Genomic DNA, 15,856 nt, shown 5'->3' with positions numbered 1-15,856 from the left:
CGAAAAAATATATTTAAAAACGAACATAATTTTCATTCAGAAGTGTTTCAGGAATGTTGCCGAGAAGCTTTTCGGAGTCCTCGCCGAGTTGCCGTCTCCTCCGCTCGATTGTTCCTCCACATGCAGGCCGGCCGTCCGTCCGCTCCCTCGCTTGGTCTCACTTTTCAGATTTAGTCGTAGCCGCGGTCCTCAGAAGTTGAGGTGCTGCAGGTCTATGGTGCACAGTGTGCTTGTGAAAAGATCGAAGTCCTCCTCCGAGAAATCCACCGGACTGTCCAAGGAGCTCTGCAGGCTGGGTGACAGGCAGGCATCCCCGGCAAAGAAGGTCAGGTCGGGGAGCGTGGATGATGCTATAGAGGCGGCTGGAGGAGCCGATGAGGAGGTGGAGGTGATGGAGGAGTCCCGCTGCTCAGAGAATGACGGATCGGGCGCTGCTGCTGCAGGCCCGGCCTCGAGCTGCATCAGGCCCGGGTTGTCAGCAGAGTTCGTGGCGGTGAACGCCGGCGGAGAGTGGCGAGTCGCCGAAGCGTCAGAGGAGACAGACCCGCCTGGCAGCGGTGGGCGTTCAGGGCGGCTCAAACGGCCTCCCTCCTCCGGCGTGGGCTGTGCATTGTCCCCGCTGTCACTCGCGTAGGTGGTGGGAGCAACGGCCGAAGATGGATTGCCGCTCCCCGACTCGCTCTCCGACGTAGCCTCCCCCGTGCCAGATGCTTCCAGCGGCTGGCTTGAATACGGCGACGAGGCATCGGCGCCTTCGAGCGGCTCGAACCCGCCCGGGTCGCTTGATTCATGGCCGCCTCCGCCACCTCCGTCCCGGTGGTGCGTCGTCTGGCGCTTGTGTTTCATCCGCCGGTTCTGGAACCAGACTTTGACCTGCCGCTCGGTCAGATCCAACAGGGCCGCGATCTCTACCCTCCTTGGCCGGCATAGGTACTTGTTGAAGTGGAACTCCTTCTCCAGCTCCAGCAGCTGTGTGTTGGTGTAGGCGGTGCGCAGCCGACGGGACCCGGCTCCTCCACCGTCCAGACTCGCCTGACTCGGGTCTTCGGGGACACAAAGACACATAAAGGAAGGAGACAGAGAGAAATTATGTGGAGGATTTATTGTGCAAAAAAAAATCCCTTTCAAACTATCCTCATTTTTATTGCAATTTTATATTTCGTTTAAACGTAAAATTATAATCTACTTCATGGGAGCCCTGTAAAACCTCTGCAGTTTTATTGCGTGCACGATTTTCAAGCCAAGAAAAAAAAGCTGCTTCTGCGCCGAGCAGAAATCCCCTCGGCTCTTCTGTCTGTAATAAAACAGTAATAAAACGCAAAAAGTCTCATAAAAAATACTCCTTCCAATTACAGTAGCAGCTAAAGCCATAACCATGAGAGCGGAGCAATTTGGTGGTGGTAAAAAATAATAATAATATTAAAAAAAAGAAAAGAAAAGAAAACGCAGATAAAGACAGATGATCATAATGTCTCTTCTGTAAGCCTGCAGTGCAGCGAGCCCGCTGTGAGGCTGCAGCGTGCGATCAGAGATGCAAAGAGAGGAAAATAAATATATCACGGGGCAGGGAGGAAATGTGCAGGGAAATGTGGGAATGTCGGTGTGAAGCGAACATGGCGGTATCTGTCAGAAGCATAACCAAACCTCTGCGTGGCTCTGTGAACGACACCCGAAAAGGCAGGGACTCTAGGCGAGGGGGGGGGAAGAGACGAGAAAACAGGAATCCCCATTAAAAAATAGAGAAAGAGAAATAACAATGCAGTGACTGTTATGGGGGTCAGAGTGAAGACAGAAACCCGGGAGAATGAGATTGCGTGCAGTGCGGATGCTGCGTGGATGTAGCTTACACACCACAACCCCCCCCCCACAGATTCTGCTCAGCCGCTTTGCCTCGCCATTATATTTCCTGCCTCCATCCAATATGGCGACCATCTCAGTTGTGTTGTGAATTTATAATATCAGAGCGATGGTGGTGCTATCAAGTCACACCTACCAATGAACAGAAGGCTGCAGCATCAACCACCTGCAGGGCGGGTAAAGACTAAAAAATAGATAAATAAATAAATAAATAAATAAATAAAAAGCCTTGCGCTCTTTAGAGATACATGACTCTGGGCTGTGGACAGGATACATTTTGAAAATGTAAGCTACAGATGATGCAGAGGATGATAGCTCTGCACTCAGTGCTCACATCATTTTCTACATATTGATTGGATGCGTGATTGTTGAGTGACAGAGGTGTGTGTGTGTGTGTGTGTGTGTGTGTGTGAGAGAGAGACGGTGATGGGTTCAAATTTAAATGCATGATGATGATGATGATGAGAGTGTGCATGGCACTGCAGCATAATGCAGTGGTCTAGATATGGCTTCCCTGTTGACACAGCATCACCAGCACTGCACAATACACACACACACACACACACACACACACACACACACACACACACACACACACACACTATGGGAGAAAAAGACAATGTCATCTAACCGCATCCATGCTGTGTGTGGGTTATTTCTGAAATGAAATGGAGGTGCAGACAGAGAAATGAAATCACAGCTGTACCCCCCCCTCACACTCCCACCACACACACTTCCACACACCGGCTCCCGCATCCCAGCATACCGACCTGTGGGCGACTCGATGCCCGTCGAAGCGTACCCGGAGGCGGTCGGCGACGGGGAGGACGAGGCAGGGGGGATGATGGATCCGCCACCGCTGGAGCTGCTCCCAGGCTTGGGGCACTTCTTTGATGACTTCTTCTCCTTCATCCAGGGGAACTCGTGGGCCAGCGGACCGGCCGGGGTTGCCGTGGCCGGTGCAGGGGCCTGTCCGGGCGGACAAGGCTGCTGGGCGGCTCGGTGGTGCGTCTGGAGGCCATTAGTGGCGGAGGTTCTCCGGTTCTGCTGGCTCCTAGCAGTCGGTCTCGGCTGGCTGGCTGTGCAGGGGCTGAGGCTGGGGATGGTGTGCTCGAAGGGAGGCGGAATTACTGTCGACTCCTTGATTGATGAAGTTTGAAATGACTCCAGGACGGCGGGGAAGGACGTCAGGCACTCTGCTAGGGACGGCTGGCTGTTTATAAAACCGATCTCCCTCTCAAATTCAAAATTCATAGCTCCCTCACACCGGTTTCAGCCTCAGACGGCGAGAGAGCCCCCGAACAATCCCTTTCCCAAAATAAAAAAAAAAAAACAAAAACACATGCACACACACGCGCACGTCCGCACACGCACACAACACAATATGGCTTCTTAAAAAAATAAAACGAAAGGAAAAAAACGCACGAGCATGTAGGCTCCCGACCGCAATGGCGTGAATGCGGCGGCTATATAATAATTGTGTATATTGGTGATATTACTAGCGTATGGGGACCTGGGTAGGCTAAACTGAAGAACTATGGGGCGAAAATTGCAGCCAATTCCTGGTCATGTGACCGAAAACAGCCAATCGAGGGGGCGGGCCTGGCGGCGGCGATGGCTGTGGGAAGCAGCATTATTATTTGTCCACCAAATGCTGTGGCAAAGAGGGGCTATATCACAGGATAGCTGCTATTGTTTTGTCCTTACGGGGGGTAAATTCAGCGGGGAAAAAAAAAAAAGAAAAAAAAAAAAGAAAACGGGAAGGCGGCCGGTCACCATGTGCGCCGTGTGGGCGGCGGGTCGGCGCGTCTCGGCCCGGTGTTACGCACGAACAATAGAGCATCTCAGGCATTTTTTCGGTCCTCTGGGTGATGTAATGACGGTTAACACTGGGTGAACGGAGCTGGCCAGCGCCGTTTACAATATGGCTCCTCCAAAAAAAAAAAAAAAAAAGAAAGAAAAAAAAAGAACAGTGTTTACAGCACTCAGCTCATTAATCTTATAAAGTGTGACAGAGGCTGAAAATCGTGAACTTAGACACAGCAGACTTGGAGAGGGTTTTAGATGGCACAGCAGCTCAGCATGAGAGGATGATGAAGATTTCTACTCAGCTGTAGTGAAGATGAAGCACACTGGCTTCTGACAGAGCGCAGAGACAGAAACTTAGATTTAACTGTGAGGAGAGGCAGAGAGGGAGCCTTTTGGCGTGTAAGTGTGCACTTTTTTGAATTCAACTTCTTCATGTAATTGGGATTCTGCTGTTTTTCTAAATAGCTGTCCTGCCCTGTCGTGTGTGTGTGTGTGTGTGTGTGTGTGTGTGTGTGTGTGTGTGTGTGTGTGTGTGTGTGTGCGTGTGTGTGAGAGAGATAGATAGAGGCCTAAATAGCTATTGTCTAAAAATAATCTCACTAAAATAGTCTCCTCACACAGGCTCCAAAAATTCTTCGATTCCACGGCTTGCTCACTCTGTCTCTCCAGGATGATGATGGTGTGTGTGTGTGTGTGTCTTAAAATGCTTGGTGTGTTTACGCAGAAGGAGAGAGAGGGAGAGAGAAAGAGAGAGAGAGAGAGTTCACAACGAGGTCGCTCGGTAAAACTAGAAAAAGGAGGGGAGATCGCAGGAGTCCTGTTCCTGCTAATACTAAAAATAATATTACAGCAGCGGTAATGTGAGTGCTAATGGTTAGTGAGAGTGTGCTGAGTGGCCGTCAGACTCAACAGGGCGCACATGTAGATTTTTATAAAGATCAGGAAGGAGTTTAGCAGAGGATATTTTGGGGAGGGCCCGAGTGGAGGAAAAAAAAGCAGTGCGGTGATCAATCTTTCCCTCCCTGCAAAGAGCCCTGACAGCCGCCCCTCTCTCTCCCTAAATAACAAGAAAACCTCCAGTGTTACTCGCTCCGTCCTTCTCGGCCCATTATTGCTTTTACTTCTCCGTGCACCTTGCTTTTACGCGCAGCAACTACGCGCCAAATTACGCAGAATTATTTCATGAAAGCGACTCAAAAACCAGGGCTCAATTGATATAAAGTATTTGGCTCGCAGCCCCCCTGTCTCCCTCTCTTTCCCATGCCATTTGGCTTCTGGCTCTGAAAAAAAAAAAAAAAGAGGCAGAAATGTGCGTGGGAGTGAGGGCCATTGAGCGCAGTAGAAAGCCCAGGCAGTGAGTAGGCCGAGGCTGCATCAACACACACCACACACACAAGTGCAAACACAGAAGACACAAACTGCTGACTGAGCTCCAACATCACAATAAGCTGCTGTCCGTTCTTCCTATCTTTTTTTTTTTTTTTTACTCTTTCACAATTCACTGGAACTATATATATTTTTTTTGCAAAATTCTGACAATTCATTGGGAGTTTCGGTGGCGAGCGGGACTTGTTTTCTTAACGCTCGTCGTTGGGAAGCGTGGACGGGGGAAAAAAAAAAAGAAGAGGATTTGTAACTTTTATTTTCATCTATTGTATCCAGCTTGATTTGAATTCTATTTCAAAACGTTTCTCTTATTTATTTAACAGTCTGTCCTTTTGTTTTGTTTTGTTGTTGGGGTGATAATGGGAAGGTAAAGAACTGCCCTACTCAGTAAATAGCTTTCGCTCCAATTCAAAATGTCATTACAAGTCATCAGTATTCGAGAATTTTGATTGGCCCAAGACCTGTTTCCACTTTTAGAAAATAATCAAATAGTTCATGAATTGTTATTCATCGTTGTGTTAAATCTGCTCAGCAAAAATGACCTGTTATTATTATTATTATTATTATTATTATTATTATTATTATTATTGTCGTTGTTGTTCAAACTAATAGCTAGTGCACTATAAGACAAGACGTCTGTGCACATCTGCCCTGCTAAATATATCTATGAAATAATTGCCGTGGTAACTGTTGAGCTGCAGTGTGCGGGCTGTAGCGTGTCCTACTGTAGGACTCTACTGTTTTTAGCCTTTTAACTGCGTTCCTGAAGCCGAGCCGAGCTTTCCGTCTGCTTTTATGAGGCAATAAATTAGATCCAATCTCTGCTTATTGGTGTTTTTATTGTCTGTTAGTCCAACGGAGATGTAAAGGGAAGTACGGCCATTATTTATGGGAGCCTGATTTATGTCCCAAGTTTTTATGCTGCTCTCAGGCCTCTGAGCATAAGCGCGTGCTGGAGAGAGAGAGAGAGAGAGAGAGAGAGAGAGAGAGAGAGAGAGAGAGAGAGAGAGAGAGAGAGAGAGAGCAGTAGTAGTAGTAGTAGTAGTAGGGTGGGGGTTACAGACCATGTGACCAGGCCTCGGGGCTCTTCTTGGTCATAAACATCCGAGGAGGACCAGCCTGTGTTTGTGTGTGAAAAAGAGAGCGAAAAAAGGAAGAAAGCTGAAAAGAGAAATGTAGAGCTGGAATGTCTGAGCTGTGATCTCTGCTTTTGGCAACCCAGTGTCTACTCTGATTCAGTCACTGTAGTGCGGGTCACATGTGACTTATCTCGAGTAGCTCTGTGGAAAAAGGTGGAACCATTTAGCTCCCCAAGAGAGAACATTATCTTCCTCATAAAAAAAACAATAAAACAAACACACACGCACACACACACACACACACACACAAAATTTAACGGTCCGTTATTACAAACACAAATTCAAACGGTGACATTTTCAAACTGTCAGTCACGAGAGAGTCTGCATTGACAGACAAAGCCATACAAGACATCTGTCAAAGGAAAAGCAGCACACCTGATCAGAATGATATGTCACTCTGAGGGATTGGTCACAAGGTGATAACTGAAATTCTTAAAGGAATAGTTCATCCAGAAATTAAAGTTTAGTTCATCCAGAAATTAAAGTTTAGTTCTTATCTGTGCATCCCAATGCTTTGGAGTTCCTAAGTCCACAAAACATTCCTGGAGCTTCACAGCAAAACAGCATTCTCCTAAACAACTGAAGTAGACGGGTACTGAGTTGGCATAACCCTAGACTAGAAGTATTAAGATCCCAAATTGGTTTCAAAAGATGTTATTAAACCTTCTGCAAGCAGTTGACTGAAACACCCAGACAGGGTGTGCGCTAACACTTTTTGCTTATTGCTCAACAAGGTTTTGGCTTTAAAAGGGGTGTTAATAACTTGTTTTAAATCAAGTTTTGATCTCAGGGCTCATGGAGCCAGATGAGCTGTATGGAGCCATTTTATGTTTGTTTCAGTTGATTTTTGACTTGTGAAATTATCTTGATGTCGCTAGTTGTAAGAAAAGTTAATTTTTGAGTGTCATTCCCAACTTGTCAAATAGTGACGCTCTGTTATGGCGGCCTGCAAAAGTGTCAGTTTTGACAGGTTGGGAAACCACAGCATCAACATTTAACAGTTTGGAATGAGACTCAAAAATCTACTTTTCTTACAACTAGCACTTTAATGTCCACCCATTTTATTACAAGCTGAGCTACTGTTCAAGTCAGACTATATGTTATCCACGGAACTCGCCCCAAATCACTGTTGATGAAATAAAATTAGCAATGTTAGTGCAGTGGAACATATGTCTCTCATGTGAAATGTCCAAGTATATATGTTAGATTGGGTTTCAGCATGTTGCTCAAGGACACGTGAACAGTGTAGGTGGTGTGGTCTGGGGGTTGTGTCCAAGCCGCCCTGCTGCCACTTTGCAGCTTCAATAACAAGTAACTTAAACAGGAAACAGTTCACTGATGGCCTCCATTCATTTTTCCAAAATTGCATATCATTTTTTGCATAGATATGACATCATCCTCATCATCAGTGGGATTCATCACGTAACCATAAGTATATGTTGATATAAACACTGGACACATCTCATGACTAGCTCTGAGGGAGTTTGAGTTCTTACTGCCAGTGGACACAAACTTTTGGAGATGTCAGACAGAAACAACAGAAACGAGCAAAATAAGTTACCACCTCTTTCCCTGTCTAGACTGTAAAGTATATAGTGGTTAAGTTTTCCTTTAGGTTGAATTGCTTCTTTTCACTTCTAACATGTTACATATGGCTCCTGGCTTCATGATTGTTCTAGGCTACATTTAATTATTGGGAAGGTTTACTGACAGTGATGCCAAGATTGAGCCTGAGGTATTGAAAGGATTTAGAGGAAATGATTCCCTAACTGCTTCCCTTCAATCTTGATATCAATGTAAATGTCCACCACTGCAGATATTGACTAACTTGTGTGGCGTCTAGGCCATGTTACATATATATATTCTATATACATATTATATATTTTCATAGTTTATTAATTTTTCCCCGGCTCACAGCCAGGAGCAGCCCAGCAGAGCAAACTGTTGTTTGCATGTTGCCATGAGAGTCAATGCAATTGGCAGGTTTCCACCTGACAGCCTAACAGAGTGTTACTGCCCCATCAGATGGGAAGGTGATGTTTTAATAAATAATTACGCAAAAGTTCTTTTCTCCTGAGAATCATAAAAAACTGACAATAGCTGTGAATAACATAACATTTTATTAAAGAATTGTTCGACAGACAACTCTCCCAACAATGAAAGAAAAAGGAGCTACAAAGGACAAAGAAAGAAGTTGTTTTTCTCCAAAAAGACTTGTTCTTTTTTCCAGCTAATATTTTGTCTAAATTTCCGACTATGCATGGATAGGTCACCAATCCCCATCCATGCCTTTTTCCTTGTACAAGCCAAGACATTTATGTACAAGGGTCATTATAGGAACATAAAAACTACTTATTTTCTTCTAAAATACAAGAACTAAAAAATGTAACTTCAGTACAATGGACAAGAAGAAACACAATGTTGTTTTTTTTTTCTTTCATAACATGTAAATACTAAAAAAGTACAGTATTTTTTCTCGATATAAATACATGAAGGATAAATAATAATAATACAAAACAGAAAGTCTTTTTAAACCGGCTATAACAAATAAATATTTATATATGAATGTTCACTTGAACACACATTGGCGAAAGACGCTTTGATTGGAGGGCCTTCCGTCTTCAAAATAAGATTTTATTATTATTATTTTTTACCTTTAACCATCAAAATGTAAACTCTAAGTGCAACAATGATGCCCAGACGTGAAAAAGCATTTGTGTAAATCTGCACTTTTAAAAAACGTACAACAGGTTTATTTCCAGAAGAGCAGAGGGTGTAGTGAGGGTCAAACACACACACACACACACACACACACACACACACACACACACACACACACACACACACACACACACACACACACACATACAGCTACAGTCTTCACAACCAGACTGGTAGGGTCTCGTGTGTGTTGACCCAAACTCTACTCACTGACAGTTCAAACAAATAAACCCAGCTGTTTTCAAAATGTGTGACATTCACATCAGCCTAGATTTCTGGGACATGCATTTTTGTTCAAATATATACCCTGTATCCACGTTAAAAGTCAAGATATGAGAGAACAGAACAAAATAACATAAAATGTGGACTTTCACGCATTAGTGTCTGCTAATGTAAGTGAACCCTTCCAAAGTGAGAGAGAGAGAGAGCGAGAGAGAGAGAGAGAGAGAGAGAGAGAGAGAGAGAGAGGGCAATGACTTACCCAAACATAAATAAATAGTGTTCTCCACTCTTATTATTTACCCTGTGTCGATGATGTGCTAAAATAAGAACAGTAAAATGTCTCTTCCATGTCCTCTCATGTGTTTGTATGAAGTTGTCAACAGCTGGTGTAACCTGGCTGTGGAAGTGTGTCAACGAAAGGAAGCTAGCTTAGCATTGCTGTTTGTGTATGGAGGAGTAATTTGCTAACGTAACTTAGCACAGATGTGTGTCTATGGGAGCTAGTTTAGCCTTTGAGCTTGTAGCTTCTTAAACCCTGTTAGAGTGATGGGAGGGGTAGTGAGTGCATGTGTGGTGATGGACCTGTGTGTGTGTCTGTGTGTGCATGTGTCTGTGTGTGTGTGTGTGTGTGTGTGTGTGTGTGTGTGTGTGTGTGTGTGTTGGGGGGGTCTGTGGCGGATTTGAGAATTTTTGCCTTCTTCAGAAGCCATGTGCTGCTGCCACAGACAGGAGACAGAGGGTTAGTAGTGATTCAGTCTGGACGGAGAGAGACGGGTACGACATGAGGCACAAAGAGACAGTGGACGGTAGACTTTCCAGTGGTTTTTATGTGCTTCATTGAACGAGGGGAAGAGAGGAAGACAAGTGATGCCAGCTCCAGCCATATATTTCTGTTGTCTCTCTCTCTCTCTCCAGCTGATGGAGAGGCAGAGCCTTCCACATAGCTCAGCTTGGCTGACAACAACATGTGTTGCCTGGAGGGGGAGAGAGCTCAGCGTCATAAATCTAACCACCTCGTTAACTGCCCATTAAAATCTCAACTATTTCATTTACCAGGCGGGAGAGCTGTTTGTATATGTGTGTGTGTCTTGGGGGGGATTTTATTATCAAAGTACAATTTTAAAGCACATACTAGCTCTAACACAACCATTATTTTTTTAACATGCTAGCTGAACTGCTGCCCACACAGAAACTGATTCAGTAATGCATTAGAAATCCAGGGAGGACGACTTCTGTGACTCCTGAATAATACTTCTGCATCTTTTAAATTATTTATAATCTAGAAAATTATACAGAGAGATTTAAAAAAACTGACATCTCCTTTGTTTGAATACAGAAGTCCTTAGTGCAGTTTTGAGGGTGCTGTGGAGTAGATTATCAGTCTAATGACTACTGACCAAACAATGGTGCTCACCACACATCTTGTTATGCCATGCAGCTGCCGATATGTCTCTACACCAGTGCCACATGATGGGCTTCCTTACATTCCCTGGGGGGACGTGGGAGACAATTGACTGTACACCTCATCTCCCACGCCTACAATATGCTTGACTGCCCTGGGACCAAGAAATACACTTTGAGGAGAATGCAAATTTCCCTAAGAGGGTTCATGTTGAGTGTGTAGGTGTGCCAAAATAACACTAAAATGATTTTAAATCAATGATAATGTGTTTTAGGACATTAAGCAGTTTTGAATGTGTAAGTTAAGTAACTTTTCTCTTTTTTTTTAAATTTAAAGTTAAACTAATAATGTACTGTTAAATTGTAGACAGTTTGGAGTTTGGAGTTCTTTCTTCATTTTTTAGTAGTAGAGAGTCGGTTAATAAGTTTTGCCCAAGTTTTAAAAATCCACGGAAATGTTTTTGGCAACCACCACTGATATCAGTACTTTTACAGGGCAGAGGTGGGCCTTTTATGGACTCTTTTGGCAACATGAATGGTTTCAGTCCATCACTGTTACTTTATCATAGGCACAGCCTTTGCCTCCAAAAAATAGATTAACTCCACTGTAAAGGTATAAAAGTTAAAGCTCAAGCTCTAACCAAACCTGAAAGAGGTACTGATGATGACAGTGGAAACAGGGCGGAGCTGGACAACACCAAACACTGATTGTGCCCCTTTGTGGCGATAGAGCACTGGACAAACCACTGGATATCTCCTCTCTGTCTCATTCTGGCTCTGCTGCCGTCCCATTGCAGCAGATGAGTCCCCACGTGTTAGTTAGTCTGTTAGTGAGTCACGTCGAGTTACTTGTTCTGTGTCATCTTCACTATTTCCTACGTTGTCATTTTGTTCCAAACCTGCTACAGGTGAGTGAGCTTGGGTGCTTCCTGGATTCTGCCCTGAGTCGAGGTGTGGTGCGCCGACAGCTCGGTGTACGTAGGGTGTGTGGGCGGGTCACAGGGACCCGGGGGGCCCCCTCCGCCCACATGGTGCTGGTTGGCGGCCGACATGGGCCCTGCGCCATTGTAGTCCATGGTTTGGTGGTGAGGTGGTGTGGGGCCAAGGTGGTTTAGCCCGTACATGGAGGGCCCCGAGCCAGGCATGGGTTCCACATAGCTGCCACCCCCAACATAGACTGGACTGGCCTGCATATTGGTGGGAGTCCCATAGCCAGTGCTGTTGGCCTGCACTAGGCTGTGGTGGGGATGGGGGTCGCCATAGTCTGGGTCTGGGGCACCATACTTCTGCTGAGGTGGACAGCCCTTCACTGGGACATTGGAGTAGGCAGTGGACATGGAGTAAGACACTCCCTGGTGGGGCTTGCCGAAAGATGGCGGAGATGGGACGTCGTAGCCTGATCCCCCTCCCATGGGGTGCATTGAGTTGAGGAAGCTGGCAGAGGACTGCATGGTCAGGGGTGGGGAGCCAGTCGGCGAGGGCCCTCCAGAGCTGGAGCTTAGGCCCTTGGACTTCTGGTCCTTTTTGTACTTCATGCGTCGGTTCTGGAACCAGATCTTAATCTGGCGTTCAGACAGGTTAAGCAAATTGGCCATTTCCACGCGGCGTGGTCGGCACAGGTACCGATTGAAGTGGAATTCCTTCTCAAGCTCGACCAGCTGTGCGCTGGTGTATGCTGTACGGGCCCGCTTCGATGACGCCGACGAGCCACTAGTAGGGCTCTTCTCCCCGCTGCTACCACTCTCTGCTCCACCTGATGCTGAGAAGAGAAGAGGAAACATTATGAAGAGGAGGAGCAAGTGAGACAAATGGAGAGACAAATGGAAACATGGAGAAGAAAAACTCTTAAAAGAAACATCGGGGTCTCAAAAAAGTCCCTGGAAAATGGAGAGGGTAAAAATGGAAAAGAAAAATGTACATAAAAGAAGAAAACAATACAAATGAAAACAATGTAGATAAAGTCTATAATAAAAAAGGTCAAAAGATTATAAATATTGAAAGAGGAAGAGAGAATAAAACACAATCAAGCTGCATGCTGGTGGAAACTGAGAGCATTCAGGTTCTTAATAAAGCAGAGGGGGGTCCAGGCATGCCGGCTGAATTATCCCTTGATATTAGTTGTCAACACTTCATAACAGTGGCAGTTATTAAGAGATGGAGGCCCCGGCGCTGGCCGAGGGCAGCTAAATTGCATCTTGACTGGATAGGCAAACCCCCCACAGCAACAGCAGCTGCAGCACAATGATTACAGCAGGAACTGATGCTGATCTGCACTCACTTCAATCAGGTAGCCAAGAAAAGTCAAACTTCTCACCACATTTATGTGATGGTTTTCAGTGACCGGCACCACACCAGTGGAAAACTACCTGATGCACTGTTAGTTAATCTAAGTAAGGACAAATGTAAGTATGTTTTTTTTTTGTTTTTTTTTTCAAATGAGCAGCCACAATTAACTAACATGAGGGTGTATATTATCAATATTTGCGGTTATGATAATATTTTAGTCACTAAAGTCACTGCCGAGATTTTGGAACATTTGTGAAAATAGGTCCTACAGGGGAACATTCACAAGTGGTCATGCGATCAGCCAGGTTGGAAACAAGGTGACAGGTGCACAGTGTTTCCAATAGGTACAGTTACGTTAAACTGACACAGTCCAATATGACAGCCCTGCAGTAAATCCTCCCTTGATGACTGTTCTAATGTTCAGAGGTGTTAATCTATCAGAATTTTTATACCGTTTTATATAGTATTGTGATGGGTGCTGGTAAACTTGTTTCATCATGCTGAGGGGTGTTTTATTACCACGTCCAACTAATTTATATCAACGAGGCTTGAGTAAATACTAGAAACAGCTGTCTGTATAATACAATAACATAATGTGCCAGATCGACACACTACTTCCTCCAAAAGGACAGCTCAGTTGTTAGAATAAAGCATTGACATTGTATGCTTCTACGAATCACAGGTTACATGTTTAAGTTTCCTCTGTATTCTATCGACATTTCAACAAAGTGTCCAATCAGGTTTAGATTACATGTATATGTTCTGAGGTTGAAGGGATGATAATGGCCACCAAACGAGTGACACTGACAACACAGTGTTTCCACATTAGACGCCACAAAATTTTCCAACTGTGCCTATGGCGACAGAACCAGGCAAGCCAAAACATATATTTTCTCTTTAAGTTTTGGTGCCAAACCCTGACCAGAACATTTGCACAAAAACAGAGAAAATAAAGAAATCTAAACTTTCAACATGCAATTCAAATGCAAAGTTTCACATAACCCTGGTATGCAGAAAGGTATGTTGCCAACAGATGTGCTACTGATTGGGTTGTAAATGCTCACAGAGTTGAACCAACACCTCTTTGAAACAGATTCTATGACACCTGAACATTAGAGCCTTGATGGTGGTAGGATCTAGTATTTCTATCAGGGTGAACCTAATGAACTGGTAACTGAGTCTGAAGATCAAACTCAAAGTAACGTTTGTGAGATTGGACAACTAAAGTCACGGCTGAAGCAGGAAGTCCTTTTTAAAACTGTGATTTGATAACAGTATAAGGGTTAGCCTTCACTTTCTTTTTCCTACAAATCTGACTGACTTTGGAGTTTGTGTTTTCTACCCATCAGACTGTCTGACCTTGGTGTTTCTTTCTGCTTTTCCAGATCCCAGAATTGAATTTGGTGGATACAATGTTTATTATAATGAGTTATAAAAACATAATCTAATTTTACTTTTGTCTTTACAGAGTGGTCATGCCTGGTGTGAGCATCATTTGAACACAGCCATTCTGAAGGTTCTGTGTGTCAAAACAACTTACATACACGGTGGTTAGTTTGCTGCTAAAGTAAATGGCTGCTGAAGTGGGCTAACTTTACCAGCAACAGATGATACTTTGTTAGCTCTGTGCTGGTGTTTTTTCCATCTTGATGTTTATTCCAGACTAAACAGTAGTGCTGAACTCCAGTGCCTCTTCCATCTCTCTTTGTGTAACTAATATGCCTGTTATGGAAAAGTTCAGATGTATCTACTGTATGTGTATGCATGTGCCGTGTTCATACAAATAATTGCTGATGCAGTACAGTTCAAAGCCAGCACTTAGATCCTATCTCTCCATAATCGTATCTTGCTCAACAGTATAAACAGTTGAGTCTAGTGTTTATTTCCAGGGATGGGGACAAGAGACAGAAGAAGTAACCATCACGTCATCTGTCTCAAAGAGCGCTGACATTCTCAAAATGATTGTTTCAAAATCCCATCAATAAACAGTCTAATCTTCTCAACTCTATGCCCAGTCAACGAAAAGCTTTATGAATGTGAGTATGAGACTCATATTCATCATGGCAGAGGACAAATTCTCTCAATGATAACTACCAATTCAAATAATATATCTGTCTGTCTGTTATCACACAGTCATATGATATTCAAATTTATCATCCTGTTGTATTTCTTTCAAATATCTGCTTGTCATTCTCCCTCTCTCCGAAAATCTATTCATCTGTTATCGTACATTAAATTCATCTTGTTCATATCTCCCTCCTGGAGAGGGAGGAGAAAGTACATAAATGAATGAAGGGAGGTGTGCGGGCTACTGGCTGCAGATTTGTGGCAGCAGTTTAGCCAGACTGTGGTGTAACTAACTGTGCTGTTTCTGTAATGAACCCATGACTGCTCTGCTGTTATTGAGGACAAAGTCAACTTAAAGGCAAATTGCCATGGAGGTTTCTTTGGAGAGTCCACCTATTTCATGGTCCTTTTGCTTAAATTCTGACACATTCAGACTGACTGCTAAATATCTCTCTGTTGTAATTTGTACTCTGCTAGATCTCAAATGATCATAAACAATACTCAAAATATCCCTTTTGGTTACACTTTCTATGAAGTCCATGTCTATAATGCAAGTGTTAAAATGCACCTATAGTGCTGTATAATCATAGTTCAATTGTCTCATTGTGATGCCAATGTCTACAATGAAATGAAACATAGGATATGTACGTTAGTGCCTATTGAACTGAGTTATAGGGTGCCTATACTTATAATCAATCACAAATGTTCAGAATGTTGTCTATTTAATTATCACACATTATAGGGCATTTTATGATGGATTTTAATGCCAAGTATCAATACTTTATAATTTCTGGTTACTCACTATTTTAAAGATCATAATGCATTAAAATTCCCATATCTGTAATACATTATATAATTTTAGAGCACGTTATAATCATATTTTTAGCACGTCATAAAGTCATTATAAGGTGTTGTAAATGGCTTTTATTTCTTTGCTTCAAAGGACCACTCCTAATTTGTTTATATGT

At 43.9% G+C, this 15,856-nt stretch overlaps 2 protein-coding genes across 10 annotated transcripts in view; both read right to left on the bottom strand.

The window, feature by feature from the left end:
* The window catches only part of hoxb2a (homeobox B2a), a 4,369-nt gene extending 524 nt beyond the window's left edge, over positions 1–3,845 (bottom strand). Inside the window, exons 1-2 of the mRNA XM_037090199.1 lie at positions 2,628–3,845; positions 1–1,043 (exon numbers count right to left, since the gene is read on the bottom strand). The exon at positions 1–1,043 is cut by the window's left edge and continues 524 nt beyond it. Coding sequence (XP_036946094.1) covers positions 190–1,043; positions 2,628–3,111 — 1,338 coding nt within the window. The 5' untranslated portion in view covers positions 3,112–3,845 and the 3' untranslated portion in view covers positions 1–189. The remainder of the gene's footprint in view (positions 1,044–2,627) is intronic.
* A 4,447-nt stretch (positions 3,846–8,292) lies between these two features.
* Positions 8,293–15,856, bottom strand: part of hoxb3a (homeobox B3a) — a 90,563-nt gene continuing 82,999 nt past the window's right edge. For all 9 annotated transcript variants that reach the window (XM_037090192.1, XM_037090193.1, XM_037090194.1 and 6 more), the window contains one exon: positions 8,293–12,294. In XM_037090192.1, the coding sequence (XP_036946087.1) occupies positions 11,438–12,294 (857 nt within the window). In that variant the 3' untranslated portion in view covers positions 8,293–11,437. The remainder of the gene's footprint in view (positions 12,295–15,856) is intronic.

Source organism: Acanthopagrus latus, chromosome 23, assembly GCF_904848185.1.
Source record: "Acanthopagrus latus isolate v.2019 chromosome 23, fAcaLat1.1, whole genome shotgun sequence".
Classification (NCBI taxonomy): domain Eukaryota; kingdom Metazoa; phylum Chordata; class Actinopteri; order Spariformes; family Sparidae; genus Acanthopagrus; species Acanthopagrus latus.
Note: the sequence above shows the minus strand (reverse complement) of the source record. Positions and strands in the feature narration are given on the sequence as shown.